Consider the following 18016-nt stretch of genomic DNA (forward strand, 5'->3'; position numbering starts at 1 on the left):
CCACATTGCGAAACTTTGAGAGCAATATTTACATTTTGCACATGTCAAGAACAAGCTCAAAAACTGAAAAGGTATAAAAAAAAAAACAAAAGAGATATGTTTCAACCTACCAGTCTGCGAATATCTCGCTCAGACTCTCTCTTTATTCTATTAACTTCATCCTGATGAGACTGGTAGGCAGAGCGTAGGTCAGCAGCCTTCATCTTGTCGGAGTGCATTATATTGTTTAAGGTTTCTTCCAATTGCTTTTTGCCAGATTTCAACTCCAAGATCTCCTGCTGGATTTTGATGCGCTCCCCATCAAAGGCTTTCCTGGCTTCTTCTCTTGCTTCATTAAGCAAAGCGGTTTTAACTTTGTCTGCTGCGCCATCTCGAAGTACGTTTAGCAATGACTGCATGCGCTGAATTTCACTGTCCTTAATTTTTACCATGCGAGCAACTTCCAGCTCATGTTGACGAATTAAGCCCTCCCGGACAGCCTGGAGTTCCTTCATTTTCTCTTCATGAAGTTTAGCTTTTAGCTCTGAAATGTAAGCTGTGTGTTTGTGCTGGTCCAGTTCCCTTTCCTGCTTAACTTCATGAAGCTTTTCCCTCAACTTACCCACCTGAAACAAAAGAAATATTCAATAGATTGTCAATCATATTAAATAAATAGTTATTACATATAGTAGGATTCAGGTCTACAATTTGGTCCAAATAATGTTGCCATACCAATAGCATTCCTTGGTGGACCAATATAACATACTTACAATGGATCTTTAATTTGCATTTATTGTTATGTACCCAAAAAATGGAACAGAATATCTACGTTTTTAGACCTGAATATTTCTCTTTAAGGAAAGATGTTTCTTTATGTATTTATCAATTTGTGGGTTTAAAATGTATTAAGACCTGGAAGTCTATCTACATACAATATTTCCTTACCAGTCCGGTGGCAAAGTTGTAAAATAAAATAAAAAGAATTCTCACAATCCAAAAGACAAATAAATGAATCCTACCAAGGGTGCATGTAGTTGGGTAGTTGTATCAACATAACTGGGACAGTGGTAAAGCTACTACGGCCAACTTCCTTTCTTCTTTGCTACACATAACTCGTGCCTAAGAGTCCACTGCAACTAGCACCGCCAACAGCCCTGACACTGCTGCTGAATGCCAGTATCAGCCTTTCCTATATGAGCAACGCACTGATAAATTCAGCTTTAAGAGGACAGTCAACAACATCATGTGGTTTAATCCGATAAATTTGTGCCCGTGTTTGAAAATTAATGCTGCTGCTGCGCCCTGGAAAACACCATCACAAGTAAACCACTGCATAAAGCCCTATCAGTCAAATACACGTGGTCCACTTCAATCATTTTTTCCTGCAATTCAGTGTCTTATTCTAGACCTTCAACAGTAAATCACACTTAAATTGAAAGCAAGCCTCAACTACTTACATAGAGTCATAATGGGTTCTTACTATACGTGCAGTTGTAGTTGGTTCAATACAAATATATACACAACCTCACTATATGCTTTCAGGGATACCCTATCAATTGCTTTCAAATGGGCTGTGCAGAAATGTTAGGATAACAGCAATCTTAATTGCTTTCTCTGCTGCTGGCTTCAAAGTTTGCCTATTCCTTTAAATCCTCCAACGCATGGTGCATCCCTGCCACCAGGCAACAACAACAAATTGTCTTTTTGCATGTTTGGGACACATTAAGTCTCAAATGACATCACTGATGACATCATCCAGTGATTGTGAGTGTTTTAAAAAAGTTTATGAGTGTTAAATATATATACACACCAAGGTGTACTGATGAATCAGTGGGTTACAGTTGCCTGTATAAAGATTCAGTGGGTGCATGACTGACTGTATAAGTGAGTGATTAGGTTTCACAGTGATTCACCAACACTCTGCAGAACCCCGCGATTGAGCGGCTGCTTCACTTCAGAATTACCGGCGATCCTGCTGCCCGAATACGCCATTGCGCCTCTCCGCTTGGGATCCATATTTTGGACCCTTTACTGGATCTGCAGGAACCATTGTGCCTTGGACAAGGATGACTTAGGTATCGCATGCCCCTCAAAGTCTAAAACTTGCCGCCTTGCTATACCAGCAACCGGTTCTTGCTTAATTAGTTGCAGCTTCCCTGGCATAAAAAGGCTATTAGATTAATAGGCATGTAAAACATGTCCTGATGATGATCCACTTACCCCCCCAGCTGGATCAAAACGCTGTTGTCACTATAAAACACCTTATCCATGAAAAACGTGTGTTCATTGAAACTGTAAAGGTGTACTCTGCGATTTGTTCTTTCGTTTTGTCACTGTGTATTCCCCGTGTGTAACAAACAGTAAAGCTTTGCCTGAGCCCCCTGTTGGTTCCTTTCCTCCCTGTTTTTGTATTATTAAGTAGGACACAGGCTTGTGCCCCATTTTATGTACTGTTTTGTTGAAATCCCTTGTTTATTCTCGATTAAGTAAATATTAGACCTCTGTCCGGCTGAATGAATATAGTAACGACTGAGTCTATATTTATTGATTACATATTCCCCATTCTTGTGTCCAACCTAGGGCATAGGCCAATTGGTTGTGCTCTCCTTGTAATGCCCAACCTTTAAGGTGATATTGTTGTTGAGCACCCATTCCCAGATCTGTTGAGCTGAGAGAATCTTGAATCTCGTGCACTCTTGCTTGGACTGGTAGAACATGGTGGTGGTGTGGTCCGTCCGAACTAACACCAGGAAGTTGGGTATTCTGGGTTTGAAAGCCTGGAGACCCAGAAGGACTGTTTTCAGCTCCAAGAGATTGATGTGGGAGACTGCTTTCTGCACAGTAAACTTGCAGAGAATCTCCAGATCTTGTAGATGAGCTCCCCACCCTTCGCGAGAAGAATCTGTCGTCATTACTATGTGAGGCCTGATGGGATAAATGAAAGGCCCTGGGAACTTTGTTGTATGTTCACCCACCAGGACATTGCCAACTTCATCTGACAAGTTATTGAGAGGAAATCCTCGAAAGTCCCTCAACTTTGCACCGACTGCTTGTACAGCTCTTCATGCAGCGGGCAAATTCGTAAATGGCAATTTGGTATTAATGGGATATAGGATGACATCATCCCTAACATTGACTTGTACTTGCGTACTGAAGTGTACTTTCTAGTTCATAGTAGTTTTGCTGTTGTCTTGAGTCATTGGATTCTCACTGAAGTCTGAAATGCCATTGCGGTTCTTCTGTCTATGACCGTTCCTACAAAGACTGCTATTGTTAAACGAGTTAGTGAGGACTTCTCTTTGTTCAATAGTAAGTGCAGAGTCTCAAACAGTTTTAGACATGCATGAGTTGAGTTTGTGGCTGAGACAAAGTTGGGTCCTTTTATAAGCCAATCATCCAAGAAGGGGAATACTTGGTCACCTGATGTTCTCAGAAAAGCCTCCACTGGAGCCATGCATTCGTGAAGACTCTTGGGGCGGAACAAATACTAAAAGGAAGTACCCTGAAAAGAAAGAGGCACCCTGCCACCTTGAAGCGAAGGTATTTTTGATGTTTGTGGTGGATGGGATTGTGGAAACATGCATCCAGCAGATCTAAGGATGTCATGAAATCTGTATCCACTAGTTGGGTGAATTTCCAGCAAAGAAAAGGTTTACTTCCTGATGAACTTGTTTAGAAGCCTTAAATCCATCACCTTCCAGAGAAGGAAAACATTTGAATAGAAGCACTGATCTGGTGCCACTTCATCTATTACACCCTTGAAAGGAAGCACACTGATCTCCTGCTTCAACGAAACTAGGAGCCGGTGAGATGTTTTGTGTGGTGGATTTGAACAACTTCCAGGGTGTGACCGTGCTGGATTACGTCTAATACCTATTTGTCGGAAGGGATCTTTTTCCAACAACTGAAGAATTCCGAATGAAAATCAATGAATTTGTGAGGTGGGACAGAGAAGGCTATTATCAGGGTCATATCATTGTCTCCATGAGGCATCTTGAGATTTTTCTCCAGCTGGAGGGCATCTGAGAGCAAAATGTCGAGCATAGTTGGAACTTGCAGCAGCCCTGTAGTTTGTCTGTGACAGATAGGTGGAAAGGAATCCCTGTTTATTATAGGGCTGATTTCAGGCCTGTTGGAATAATGGTGTGGCGCAAACTGACCCCTGCTTCTTCCTCTTTGGAAGGAAGAAAAATACTTTGTTGGAGTGAACCCAGAGAGTCAGCGGTCTCAGTATCTGATTTAATGGACTGGAGGGCCTCGTCCATATGCTTGTTTACCAGGTTTTTGCCACAAAATGGCATGTCCAAGATGTTCAACTGCAGCTTGGGGCAGAAAGATGTAGCTTTCAGCAAGAACTTGCACCCCAAGAATGATGCCACCGCCATCTGACAGAAAGCAGTGGAGGAGATATCCATTGCTGAGTCAATCTCCACAGAGGCTTTTTTACCTTTCCGCAAGTATCTCTCTTGCCTCTTTCTGTTTGTTGTCGGGGAGATTCACGATAAACGCTGACTGATAAGACCACATTTAGCCGTCATATCTTCCTAGAATTGCTAGGGCATTAGAGGCTCTCATTGCAGTCGCAGCCATATTTGTAAACCTTTCCCGATGTTATTGAGTCTACGGTCTTCTTTATCAGGTGGAGTCGAGCATGGATGTCATGACTTCCTCCCCCTCGTCATGCCACCGCTGTTTAGCGCAACGGTGTCGACTTGGACAACGAATCCCAGGAAGCCTAGCGCGGCGGAATTACACAACACCCGATTCGCGGGTTGCATAACCACTTAAGGACCGCCTATATAGGCGGAAAGGGAATGGACGCCGTGTCGGATATTCAGACACCAACGCCGACGTCCCCTTGAGGCTGAGCGCTCCGTGTCCCGAGTCCGGTGGGACCGCCGTTGGATCTTCGTGAACAGAGGTAGGAAGAGCTCCGCTCTTAGTCTAGAGACTCTGTTCGTTTCCCTGCCGGTGTTTTCAGCGCACACCCAACCTCTGACTCCGGCGAGTCAGCGAGGCTCAGCACAGGAACCTGCATAGCGGCTGGAAGGAACGGCTGCTCCCAGCCAGGACTTAAGGTCAAAGACACGGAAAACGGAGGTTGGTGTGAGCCGCTGCTCCCAGCCCCCGTTCTTGAAACATTCCAGGCCAAGCGTAGAGACGCACTCCAGGAGGAGTTTGCGGCGTCTCCGCTAGTCTAGTGACTTAGGGGTAGGTCAGATCGAGCGGCTGCTCTCGACCACCCCTCTCCTTGTGAATACTTGTTGAGCACCATTGACGCACACCGGGTGGTGTAGCAGCATCACCGTCCCCTAGAGGCTGAGCAGCGAGTACCGCTGTTAGGGATACCGGTAGAGCGGCTGCTCCCCGTATTCCCTAAGGAAGGAGTGGTAGAGAACCCGGCTGGGCGACTCCCACCTTCCCCACACCTGCTGCCTTCGGCCAGAGAGGAAAGACCCCTCACAGCTATCGGACGGCATTGTCGGCCGCCATTAGCACAGTGCCCTCCGTTGGCGTGCAACGGGACCGTTGTACTTGCGGAGGACGGTTCTACCAGTCAGAGCTGTGATAGGGGTGACGTACAGATCCGGGGACCACCGAAGAACTCACTGTGTGGTTACTTTCTTTATCCAAATTCCCTGTACCCTCACATTAAATCCTTATACTCATATCTGGGTACTGTGTTCTGTGGGTGTCTGTCCCAGATCCCGGGAACGCCAGGTCGTTACAATGGAGAAGATGGATTCTTAGCCCGTCTCTGTGCTGCCTGCATGATAACAAAATCAGGCCTAGGACGACCAATCAGACAATGTGGCACATTCTTTGGTGCCCTATATTTTTATGTTGAGCATTCGAGACCTCTTGTATATACTTTAGTGTATACTTATACATGTATGTACTTTGTGGGCTCTGGAGATCAGCCCTAGGACTTGTCTGTTTCCGCTTTGCGACTTTTTTTTCTGCCCAACTGCTTCTATTTATCTGTCTTGATAGAAAAGGACCGGAATTGCTTTCTGCTGAGGGAATTTCTTTTTAAAAATTTTCTGGCAACTGTCTCTTTTTAACTTTCTTGATAGAAAACGACCAGCAGAGGTCAGCAAAATACCAGAATCACTTTAGCATTTTCTATATTCCGGTCCATGGAAGTTTTCTTCCACGAGCACCCGTAGACAATAATATTTTTTTCAAATCTTGTATTTTCAGTGATAAGACCAGCGAAGGCCCTGATTTTATATTAAAAAACAGAGCTTAGGACTATACCATTTCCTGCTGAAAGGCAACATTTCTCTCCATGTGTTCCCATATCTGGCGTGTCACGCAGTTTGGTGCTTACTTTCCCTCCATGTTAAAGAACAGCAGATGTTTCAGCACGCAGGCTAATGTGCTGCATAGCTAAATATATATAAGGTCCCAAAGGCGAGACAGATTGCATTGCAAATGCTTGTTTTATCAAGTTTTGGCACCACTGCTCTACAGATGCTGGAGCCTTTATTAACCCAAGTCCCTCCTGCCAAATGTAATCTATGATTGGCATTGACCTCACTGAGTTTTGAGCCACATCTTTAAAGTCATACAAGAAACATTTTGTATGCTTAGTTGGAAGCGGTAGGCCGAAACCCTTCGATGTGCCCTCTAGCTTGTTAAGAAAACCACCCATACCTGCAGGCTGCGAGTTGGCTGGATGCAGAGTAGGTGAAGCAGGTAGAGGGGTGATGTACTCATCCCATTCATTATCTTCTGCCGCTGCATCAAACAGGATTTTACCCTCTATTGGTTGATGCTCATTGTCACGCTCAGCTAGGCTATCCCTTATTGAAATAGGTCGAGAAAATCGGTGTGTCTATATGAAGTGATACTGCAGGACTTCTTTGAAGAGGAGCTGAGTCAGTAGCATCCTTATTCTTAGAATTTTCGGAGCCGATGAATTAGCATCCAGAAATCTTTTGTAATAACCATTGATCATTAACCGTAGATCTGTAACCAGAGACACAGGAACTGTAATCAAGGATTCTTGTAGCTCAGGTTCTTACTCTTTTTCTTCGTAGGGATAGTGATACTCAAAAGTATCATACCCGTGGGCAACCTCTCTTATTTTATCTTAGAAAGAATATTCTTCTTGCAGGAAAGTGGTCTGACCCTGGTCAACCTCTTTGTCTTCTGTTTACTGGCACTTCATGATCAGTTGTGAAGGACTATTCGCAAAGCCAAACTTACCTTCATTTCCAGAGTCCTAAAACTCTAAAAGCTTTACAGGAGGTAATGGCGAAATGTTTGTTACTCCAGTATTGGAACTTTCATAGATTCATATGCCTGTATTATTCCCCGTCGTCAAGACAGGAATCTCTGGTACATAAAAAAGCAATGTATAGTCATAAAGCAAACTGAAAAAAGGCCTAGGCCAATTTTCCTTTTGCAATCCATAGCCTTTGTTATATAAAAAGGCGCCAACTTTTCCCTGAACCAATCAGCTGTCCTCACCCTCTAGAACACTCCTGAGAGAACCTCTTGCCCCTCAGATTTTCTACCGCACCTTGTGCTGTGGAGTCCCCTTTGAGCTCTGCTCAAACTGTTCAGTTTTCTGCTATATCTGACTAGAATTTGGGGTTCCCCTTTTTTCTACATTGCTTATTTGGAAGCTACTATTGATCTTTTAACATGGCTGACAAGGAGAAGAAAAGTTTATTTAGAGCTTGTGCCACCTGCTCCAAGAAAAGATTGTATACAGAGGACCCTCATAAGGACTGTATATATTGTTTATACTCGGACCATCAGGCAAAGGAATGTAAAATCCGTCGCACTTTCTCCAAAAAGACCTTGAACGACCGGGAAGGAAGGCTTCTACTCTGGCTCCAGAAGGTAAAAGCCAGGAAAGAAATCCTCTCAAGCGACAGTGAGGAAGAGTCTTCAACATCCAAGAGATCTCAGAAAATAAGCAGATCTCCACAGGCTCATACCTCAGGTGAGAGACCTGAAAAAACCCTAAAAAGACCAGACCAGTGTCTTCGGGTCGCAGTCCCTCAAAATCTCCTTCAGAAAAGGAGAAGAAGGGTCATGCTTCTGAGGAGAAACATGCTAAGAAACCTGCTTCAGAGCCGTCTAAATCTCCTCAAACGGTAAGGATTACCATTAAAAAATAATTTTCTACACCTTCTGAGGTAAAGAAATATGCGTTGTCGACGAACAAAAACATCGTAGCCGACGAAAACACCCTCACTGTCGACGAAATCTGAGGTAAAATCGATATGAAAGTCAGTACTTTCCCCGTCGACGACGACATCGACGATGAGCCCTTCGTCGACGACGGTGGTGATGCCGACGAGAGAGCCGTCGACGGGACCGTTGACGGCATCAACAATGGGACAGTCGATGACAACTACGACGACGGTGACGACAACGTCGCCGATAGTGTAGACGATTATGATTTCGTCGACGGCGGCGACAACGATCTCATCGGCGGGCTCGTCGACGAGGGAAAAAACTCCAGAAAAGCATTTTTCAGCTTGGAAAAGGACGATAACACCAGAAGTGACGTCTCCAAGTAAAGTTTCACCATTGGTACCTTCTCATCTGCTAGAAGACGAAGATTCGGAGGAATGGTCCTTTTGGATATGCAAATAGCCCATCCCAACTAAAGGTGAAATACCAAGATGTGGATTCACAAGATGAATATGAGGATTTTCAGGGTCATCCTCAAGAGCGTCACTATCAAGAACAAAGGGAAGAGATGACAAGTGTGCCCTCTTCTTTATTAAGAGATCTGCAATCCATGCTGGAGGATTATAGGAGGAGATATCCTACACCTCAAACGTCTAAAGACATTCTGGATGTAACACCTAGGCTGCGCTCTGTACCGGGTACACCAGTACATAGGCGAGAGATCTTGCCAGAGCCTCTGCCCAAGTCTCCACCACCAAGACCTCAGAGAGATCCTGACACGACTGATGAGGAACATGAGGATGGCGAGATTAGGGATACTAGCAAGGAGTGTGATGACTACCTCATTCCTTCACCGTCATCTCCTTCACCTAAACCTGTTGATTCCCCTCCTGAAGACATTGGGGGGTTTCATAACTTAATGGAAAGAGCCACTATAAGATTCTCTCTTACCATGACAGAGGATAAAACCGAATGTTTCTTGTATGATTTTAAAGACAGCCTTCGGAAATCGGTGAGATCTTTACCGATTGTAACTCACATTTGGGAGGAAGGTCTGAAGGTGATAGAATCGCCAGCAACAGTGACACCAGTGCTGGCAAGACTGGATAAGAAATATAAAGCGCCGGCGGACGCACCTGCTTGCCTTTTGGGTCACCCGAAACCGGACTCAGTTATCACACAAGCAGCGCAACAGAAATCAAGGAACTCGTCAGCTCCAATTACGGCACCCCCGGATAGGGAAGGAAGAAGGCTGGACAAAGCGGGGAAGAGATTCTCCTCTATGTCAGCATTATTGGTGAGAGCTGCGAATGCGCTTGCTATCCTAGGAAGGTACGAGAGGGAGATGTGGTGTGACCTGTCACCTTTTATTGAGCACGTTCCGGATGCAGAGAAGGAGGAGGCCATAAAAATTCTTCAAGAAGGGCAGAGGGCCGTGCGGCGCTCTTTAAGATGATGTCATTGCCACGCTTTCTGTACGCTCTTCAGAATACCTTTGATATAGTTCCCGCGAGCTATTTTCGGGCGTTGGAGGGTCTCCAAAGGAAGTTGATCTGGGATGGGCGATCGCATATCGCCCTCGCCAAGCTGAAGCTTCCATGGTATGATGGTGATATCGCTCTCCCTGACATCAAACGATATTACTGGGCGTCTCAATTGGGGGCCATTAATCACGGTATGTATGGTCCCGAATTGAACACCGCGTTTGCAATGGACAGGTGGTTGTTGCCGGGGGGCAATTACTGTAGGGCGCTCTATTCAAGATTGGCTGAAGGGCACCTCTCGGGGCCCAAAAAGATTGCGGTACGGGTATGGAACTGTGCAAATAATGCGATGGGTTGAAAGGATCGACTGACCCGAGCGACCCCGCTTTTTGCTTCCGAGAAGCTGGGTAACTTGTGGACGACGAAAGGATTTGAGAAATGGGATATGATTGGCATTAGTAAGGTGAGTGACCTCTGGGCTAAGGGCAAGATTAAAACCTTTGAGGAGTTGAAGACTGAGTTCCAACTGAGTGATAGAGAATATTTTCGGTATGCTCAGGTCCACCATGCCTTGCAGTCTGTTTTCCCTAAGGGTGTGGAGATTCCGGAGTCCTCTCCGCTTGAGGATAGTATACTGGATAGTCATGTGCCGGATAGTACTATCTCTTTGATTTACAAAAAACTGATTAACGATAGGACTGATTTGTTGGTGCAGCTCCGGGACGTATGGACCAGAGATGGCCCTGAATTGGATGATGAGGACTGGCAGTCTGCGGTCTCTTCTCCTAGAGAGGTCGCGATTTCGGCCCGTCTCCGTTTGGTTCAGCTCAAAATCCTGCATAGAATTTATGTGACTGGCCCCCGTTTGGTTAGAATGGGTTACTCGGAGAATGGTCTGTGCAAGCGTGGTTGTGGGCTGCTTGGGACGTTTTTGCATATAATTTGGGAGTGTCCTGAAGTGGCTGCTTTTTGGACTGGGATACACAATAAGATGGAGGAAGCTACAGGTGTTGCATTGCTGCCCGAGGCCAGACGTTGTCTCCTGAATGTCTGGGAACCAAATGACTATGATGTAATGCAGATGCAGTGGGCGACCCTGAGAAATATGGTAGCTAAGAGAGATATAGCGCAGTTGTGGGGTTCTCAGAGGCCACCCACGGTCGAGGCATGGATGGAAAACATGGATTGGTGCATGTTTAGGGAGAAGACGGTCTATGTGGCACGAGGGCGACCCAGGAAATGGGGTAAGATCTGGGACCATTGGAACATTTATCGTGGAGACATTTGCACTCCTCCTCTTGTAGACATTCCTGAAGTTTCACTTTCCCCCTGACCTGCCATTCCTTGTGCTCGTGGTCAGTCAACCAATCTGCCTCCCCTGGACAGACCACTCCCTCATCCCCTTTATATGGATCATGTGTAAATCATCACCCCCCACTCCTTTGGTCAGGAACTCCAGAAACTGGGCCAGACTACCAATTGACTCCTGGCTCCACAATCTGGTGCTCTCCTGCCCACCCCATAACGAGGACCCAAGAGTAGCTAACCAAGAATATGAAGAATGGATCACAAAATCCCTTGAGCTACTCTCCCCCTCCGTAAAGTCACATCAAAACGGTCACATAAAACTGCCCCCTGGTTCTCAAAGGCCCTCAGAGATAAGAAACGTCTCTGTAGGAAACTAGAAAGAAGGTGGCGCCTGGACTATTCACCAGAGGTGAAAACTCAATATAGAGAGGCAATCAAAACCTACAAGGGCGATGTAATGTCTGCCCAATCAGCCTATTTCTCGGGAAAGATCATGGAAGCGAAGTCCAAACCTAAGGAAATCTTCCACATAGTAAAAAGTCTCACCAAAATCTCCACTCCTGCCACGCTTCCTGCCAAAACCTCAGCTCACTGCAATGACCTAGCAGAATTTTTTCACCAGAAGCTCAATCAAATTTACTCCTCCTTTCCGACCGTAGTAACAGACCCTAGAGCACAGGGACAGGGAAACCCGGGGGTGGTCCCCCCTCAACCTCTGGCGACATTAGATCATTTCCCTCTGCTAGACCTTGAGTCCTTGGACCTACTAGCTCGTCAAGTAAAATCAGGATCGCCATGCGACCCGGCCCCACCAGAGATAATGCTGCTGGCAAGCCAGGCCGTGCTTCCCACCATAATGAACCTCCTGAACGCTTCCATCACCTCCTGCACCGTCCCGTCTGCCTGGAAGAAGGCCAGGGTTCGGGCTCTGCTTAAAAAACCAAATCTCGATCCCGAGGATCTCGGCAGCTATCGCCCGATCTCCTTGCTCCCCTGGGTGAGCAAAATTCGCGAGAAACACATCAATACCCATCTAATGGATTTTCTCGAGAATAAACAGCTGTTAGATGCCACCCAGACGGGCTTCCGACCTAAGCATGGAACAGAAACCTCTCTGTTAGCAGTCACTGAGGAAACCCGAAAGATCCTAGATCAAGGGGGATCAGTGGCAGTGGTCCTCCTTGACCTGAGCGCTGCCTTCGATACGGTCAGCCATGTAACTCTGCTGAGCCGCCTATCGGACGTCGGAATAGCAGGCAGGGCACTGCAGTGGCTTGAATCGTTTCTGAGCACCAGGTCTTTCCAGATCTTTGATCTCAACGAGCAGGCCACTGAACTGTGGGGTTCCGCAGGGCTCCTCTTTAAGCCCTGCGCTATTCAATATCTATATGAGACCACTGGCTGAGATTGTCCATCCGTTTGGTATCAAAATCATCTCATACGCGGATGACACTCAGCTAGTGGTCTCTTTGGCGCAGGAGGGCGGTCAATCATCATCATCAGGACTAATGAAATGCCTGGAGGAAGTTAAGGGATGGATGACGACATCCTCCCTCAAACTCAATTGGGATAAAACGGAGCTGATGCTTCTGGGACCCACATCTCCGGTACACTTCAATTCCCTCTGACCCCCTTGCCTAGGCACCCCCCAGCCCCCAAAGACAACATAAAGAGCTTGGGGGTGAGGCTGGAGAAAGCTCTCTCCTTCAACACTCAGGCTACTAAAATGTCTGCAACCTGTTTTGGCCTCCTCAGGATGTTGAGGAAAGTCCTCCCTCTCCTACCTATGGAGACCAAACAGGTAGCTGTCCAGGGCCTGATTCAATCCCGGCTGGACTTTAGTAATGCCCTGTATCTCGGTGCCCCGGAATACACATTACGAAAGCTGCAGATAGTGCAGAACTGCGCAGCCCGCACATTGCTCCAGCTGTCCCGCAGACAATCAGCCAAACCTGGGCTGAGCAAGTTGCACTGGCTACCCGTACGACAAAGAATTGCCTTCAAGGCGATGTGCATTTCCCATCAGGCTTTCTGGCATACAGGACCAGTAATCAGCCGCAAATTAATAACCCAGACTACCCCACCAGAAATCTCAGATCAAATCAGGCTTTTCTGGCTTCAGTGCCCAGAATAAAAAGGGCAAGAGCTGGAGGCAGGATGTTCTCCCTCAATGCCGCCAAACTATGGAACTCCCTTCCCCGCCAACTCAGGTCCAACCCCAACCTTCTTTCGTTCCGCAAACAATTGAAAACTTTCCTGTTTAATGTCCATCACTAATCTCCTGGCCGAACCCCCTTTGTTCAGCAACTACACCTCACACTAGCGCTTGGACGCCCCTGGGCAGCAACACCGCTTTATAAATACACATTTCATTTCATTTCATTTCATTTCATTATTTGTCTGGAGCCGGTCTCTCCCCTGCTTCCCCCCCCCAGTGTTGATTGTATACCTTCCTGTATTGCTTTTTTCCTTCCTCATTCGGACGGATATCCTACTGCATCATGTTTATTGCCTTGTTTGTTTCTTTAATTTCTCAATAAAAAGATTTGAAAAAAAGAAAAAAAAAAAAAAAAAGAAGGGGAGAGGACTTCAGCAGAAGTCATAGATTGCGCTATGGATATAGCAACTACAGCTTTCAGGTCTCTGGGAGCAGCGGCGGTGTTGCGCAGGCAAGGATGGTTAAGGGCTACAGCATTCAGGCCGGAAGTCCAAAATAAGATATTGGATCTGCCCTTCAATTGCGAAGAATTGTTCGGGGATATTCCAAATCTACTCCTAGAGGTAGAGGAGGTTGTCAGGGCAAAGACAACGCCCGACGACAATGACAGGTTACTGATACCAAACACACCGGAAACTCGGACATATGTTCCCCTGGGTAGAAAGATTACCCGTTTTCTTCAAAATTGGCAGGAAATAGCCACGGACCGATGGGTCCTCAACATTATTCAATTCAGCCATACTCTAGAATTTCTCCAAACACCCCCTCATACGCCACCGATGCATCACAGAATAGATCATTTACATCAAATCCGGAAGGAAATTCAGACAATGCTCCGAAAGGGAGCAGTAAACCGGTTCCAAATTCCCAAAAAGGAGAGGGATTCTACTCCCGTTTTTTTCTGATCAAGAAAAATATCTTACAGTGACGTCCAATTCTGGATCTCAGATCCCTAAATACCTATCTCAAAAGACAATCTTTTCGGATGATCTCTCTTAAGGACATCCTTCTACTTTTAAACCCGGGGAATCATATGACCGCCTTAGACTTGCAGGACGCATACTTTCACGTCCCGATTCAACCTGCACACAGGAAATACCTTCTATTTTTGCTAGCCGAAGAGCATTACCAATTCAGAGTCCTACCTTTTGGTCTCAAATCAGCCCCAAGAGTATTCACAAAATGCCTGGCTCCAGTGGCGGCTTTTCTAAGGAGACAGAAACATCAGGTATTTCCTTACCTAGATGACTGGTTAGTCAAGGTACCAACGGCAGCACTCTCCAGAAGGTCAACGAGGGCGTGCATGGATTTGTTCAACAAACTAGGATTGACTCTAAATGTGAAGAAGTCATCCCTTCATCCAAGAAAACAGATCACTTTTCTAGGAGCAATCTTGGATACGGAGGGAAACATAGCATCCCCTTCCGAAGAAAGACAAAAGAAGATAGTGTCCAAAAGTTTCTGAAAAGAAAGTATCTTTCAGTACGCAGATATAAATCATTACTGGGGATAATGTCGTCTTTCATCCCCCTCGTGCCTCATTGCAGATTACGAATGCGGCCATTACAGGAACAGCTCGACCTCCAATGGCTTCAAGCTCAGAGATCATTCGATGATGTGGTAGAAGTAACCCCGGACATGCTGCAAACAGCGGAGTGGTGGACACATCGGCAAAATGTCTCAAGGACTTACATTCCTCACCAACTCAGCCCCATTAGTGGTGACAATGGATGCATTCCTAGAAGGATGGGGAGCGTTTTTGCAGGATCTTCAGGTCGATGGAAGTTACAGGAGCGGCAACTGCACATAAACTTACTGGAAATCAGGGCGGTACGCCTCGCGCTACTAGCTTTTCTACCACAGATCAGGAATTCATCAATGTTAATAAGAACAGACAACACAACTGCGATGCACTACCTGAACAAGCAGGGAGGCACAAGATCTCTTTCCCTTTCAAAGGAAGCGCAGAGCATATGGGAATGGGCTTTACAACAAGGAATATCACTATCGGCCGAACACCTGCCAGGGGACAAAAATACCACAGCGGATACTCTCAGCAGGCTCACAACTTCCTGCCACGAGTGGGAGTTGGACCAGGGAGTCCTGGACAGCATTTTTCGGACATGTGGAAAACCAACTGTGGACCTCTTCGCCACAAAGGAGAACAAAAAATGGTGGTACTTCGCAAGCTGGCTTCCCCAAAAGGAATCTTGGGGGAATGCGTTTTCAATGGCATGGTCGGACGTCTTTGCCTACGCTTTTCTCCCAATTCCCCTCCTTCCAAGAGTGTTGAGAAAAGCGAAGAAAGAACAGTGCAGGCTGATTCTAATAGCTCCGTGGTGGCCGAGACAACACTGGTTTGTGGAGCTCCTGCTGCTTTCAGAAACGCAGCCAATTTGCCTCCAGCCGATTCCATCGCTTCTCACAATGTCCCTGGGACAGTGCTCCATCCAGACCCGAAATCCTTGCAGTTAGCAGCTTTTCTCCTGAACACTGTGAGTTCCAACATCTGAATATCTCACAGGAGTGCAGAAACATCCTCTCAAAGGCAAGAGCGGACAGCACAAACAAAACCTATAGATTGAAGTGGAAGAGGTTTTGTCTTTGGCGTCAAAGAAATGGTACCCATCCGCTGACAGCGGCACCTCACGAGATTATACCATACATCTTGCAACTAGCCAAATCGGGATTAGCTCATGCTTCTCTAAGGGTGCATTTGGCGGCTATATCTAGATAGAGGAGATCTGCATCAGGGCCGTCCTTGTGGTCAGCAAGAATCATAAAACAGTTTATGAAGGGATTGTTCAGGGTTTTCCCTCCAGTAAAACTACCACCGCCGAGCTGGAATCTCAACGTGGTATTGTCTCAATTAATGAAACAACCCTTCGAACCTATTCACAGAGCGAGCCTTAAATTTTTATCTTGGAAGGTGGTGCTTCTTCTCGCCCTCACTTCAGCCAGGAGGGTAGGAGAACTTCAGGCTCCCACAATTCGAGACCCTTTTTTACAGTTCAAAGAAGACACAATGGTTCTGAGGACTAATCCGAAATGTATTCCTAAAGTTCCGACTGACTTTCATTTGAATGAGCCATTGGTGTTAAAACGTTTCTTTCCTCAACCTTCTACAGCAGCAGAAAGAACTTTGCATTCATTAGACGTCCAAAGATGTCTCAAGTTTTATCTCAAAGAAACAAAGAACTTTCGGAAATCTTCACAACTCTTTGTTGCTTTCAGTGCACCAAGAAAAGGTTTCCCTTTATCATAACGTGGGATTGCCAGATGGATTTCCAGTGTTATTACTTACTGTCATCAAGCTGCGGGAAAACCTCTGCACACAATGGTTCGTGCACATTTGACAAGAGCTGTGGCCACATCCACAGCATTATTTGCAGGAGTGCCTTTACAGGACATCTGCAGAGCAGCGGCCTGGTCATCCACGCACTCATTTACCAGGCACTACTGCTTGGAAGCAACTGCAGAAACGGAAGCAGCGGTGGGAGATGCGGTGCTGAGAAACATCATCAGGTAACGGTGGGCTTTCTTTACATCCCCTCCATCCTTCTATCTTGTGCACAAAGTCACATTTATGATATTGTACTTAGATTTGTACTGTACAAATTGTATTGCATACTGGTTGGAATGTAAGAAGCAAATGTGCTTTGTGATATAAATGCTCACTATTCTAATACAGGCATGTGAATCTATGAAAGTTCCAATACTGGAGTAAGAAAACAAGTTACTTACCTGTAACTGTAGTTCTCCAGTATTGGAAGCTTTCATAGATTCACATGCACCCACCCTCCTCCCCTGAGAAGCTCACCTCGGATTTAGCATGGCAAGTGTTTATTATGCACAAGTGCACGAAAATCTGAGGGGCAAGAGGTTCTCTCGGGAGTGTTCTAGAGGATGAGGACAGCTGATTGGTTCAGGGAAAAGTTTGGGCCTTTTTTTATATAACAAAGGCTATGGGTTGCAAAAGGAAAATGGGCCTAGGCCTTTTTTCAGTTTGCTTTATGACTATACATTGCTTTTTTATGTACCAGAGACTCCCGTCTCGACGATGGGGAATAATACAGGCACGTGAATCTATGAAAGCTTCCAATACTGGAGAACTACAGTTACAGGTAAGTAACTTGTTTTCATGCAACTACAATCCTTTTTGAGGAAATAAAGCCAGTCTTTTATGTTGTCAACAATGTGGTCTTTAATGAAGGGATGCTGGGCGGTGATAATGTGATTGACGTTATGTGGGCTGGCATCCGCGGTATAGTTGACAAGGCCGTCGTCATCAGAGCCTTCGACGGGGAGGTGCAGGTGGTCGTAAATGTTCTCATCGTCGATGTCCTTGACGATACAGTGGTAACCGACATTGGGGCTGACTATCGTCGACGCTATTGACAAAAAAGCCACCATTGAAGGATCTGTAGACAGGCGCATTTTTAGAGTCACTGGCTCCTTGAAGACTGACACAGGAAATGAAAGAGGAGCAGATGGAGATCTTTTGAAGGAGGGAGATGTTCTAGGATGGTCTTTGTCACTCAACAAATCGCAGGACATAATAATATAAACTAAATGTACATCATATTATTCATACACATTCAACATTTAACTAATCCTACATATTCACTTTTTGATTAATTGACTAGACCATGTTAAATTGAACAGGGGAATACCAAGAATAGAAAACACATAATATTCATAATAGTAGTGGTATACTTTCATTATTCTAACAATTGTATTGTAGCATTATAGCTGCAGTCTAACAGTTGTCATTGAAACATAGTAGTGTGCATATGTTGTACTTCTAGAGATGTAACGCTGCAGTCGTAAAGTTGTAGGATTGCATTAGTCTAGTTATAGTGCTGTAATT

At 45.7% G+C, this 18016-nt stretch overlaps 1 protein-coding gene across 1 annotated transcript in view; it reads right to left on the reverse strand.

The window, feature by feature from the left end:
• JAKMIP1 (janus kinase and microtubule interacting protein 1) overlaps nt 1-18016 on the reverse strand; it is a 1395482-nt gene that overhangs the window by 1148991 nt on the left and 228475 nt on the right. The window contains 1 exon segment of the mRNA XM_078678490.1: nt 111-605. Within this exon segment, the coding sequence (XP_078534616.1) occupies nt 111-605 (495 nt within the window).

The sequence above is a fragment of the Lissotriton helveticus genome, chromosome 2_2 (assembly GCF_964261635.1).
Source record: "Lissotriton helveticus chromosome 2_2, aLisHel1.1, whole genome shotgun sequence".
NCBI lineage: Eukaryota > Metazoa > Chordata > Amphibia > Caudata > Salamandridae > Lissotriton > Lissotriton helveticus.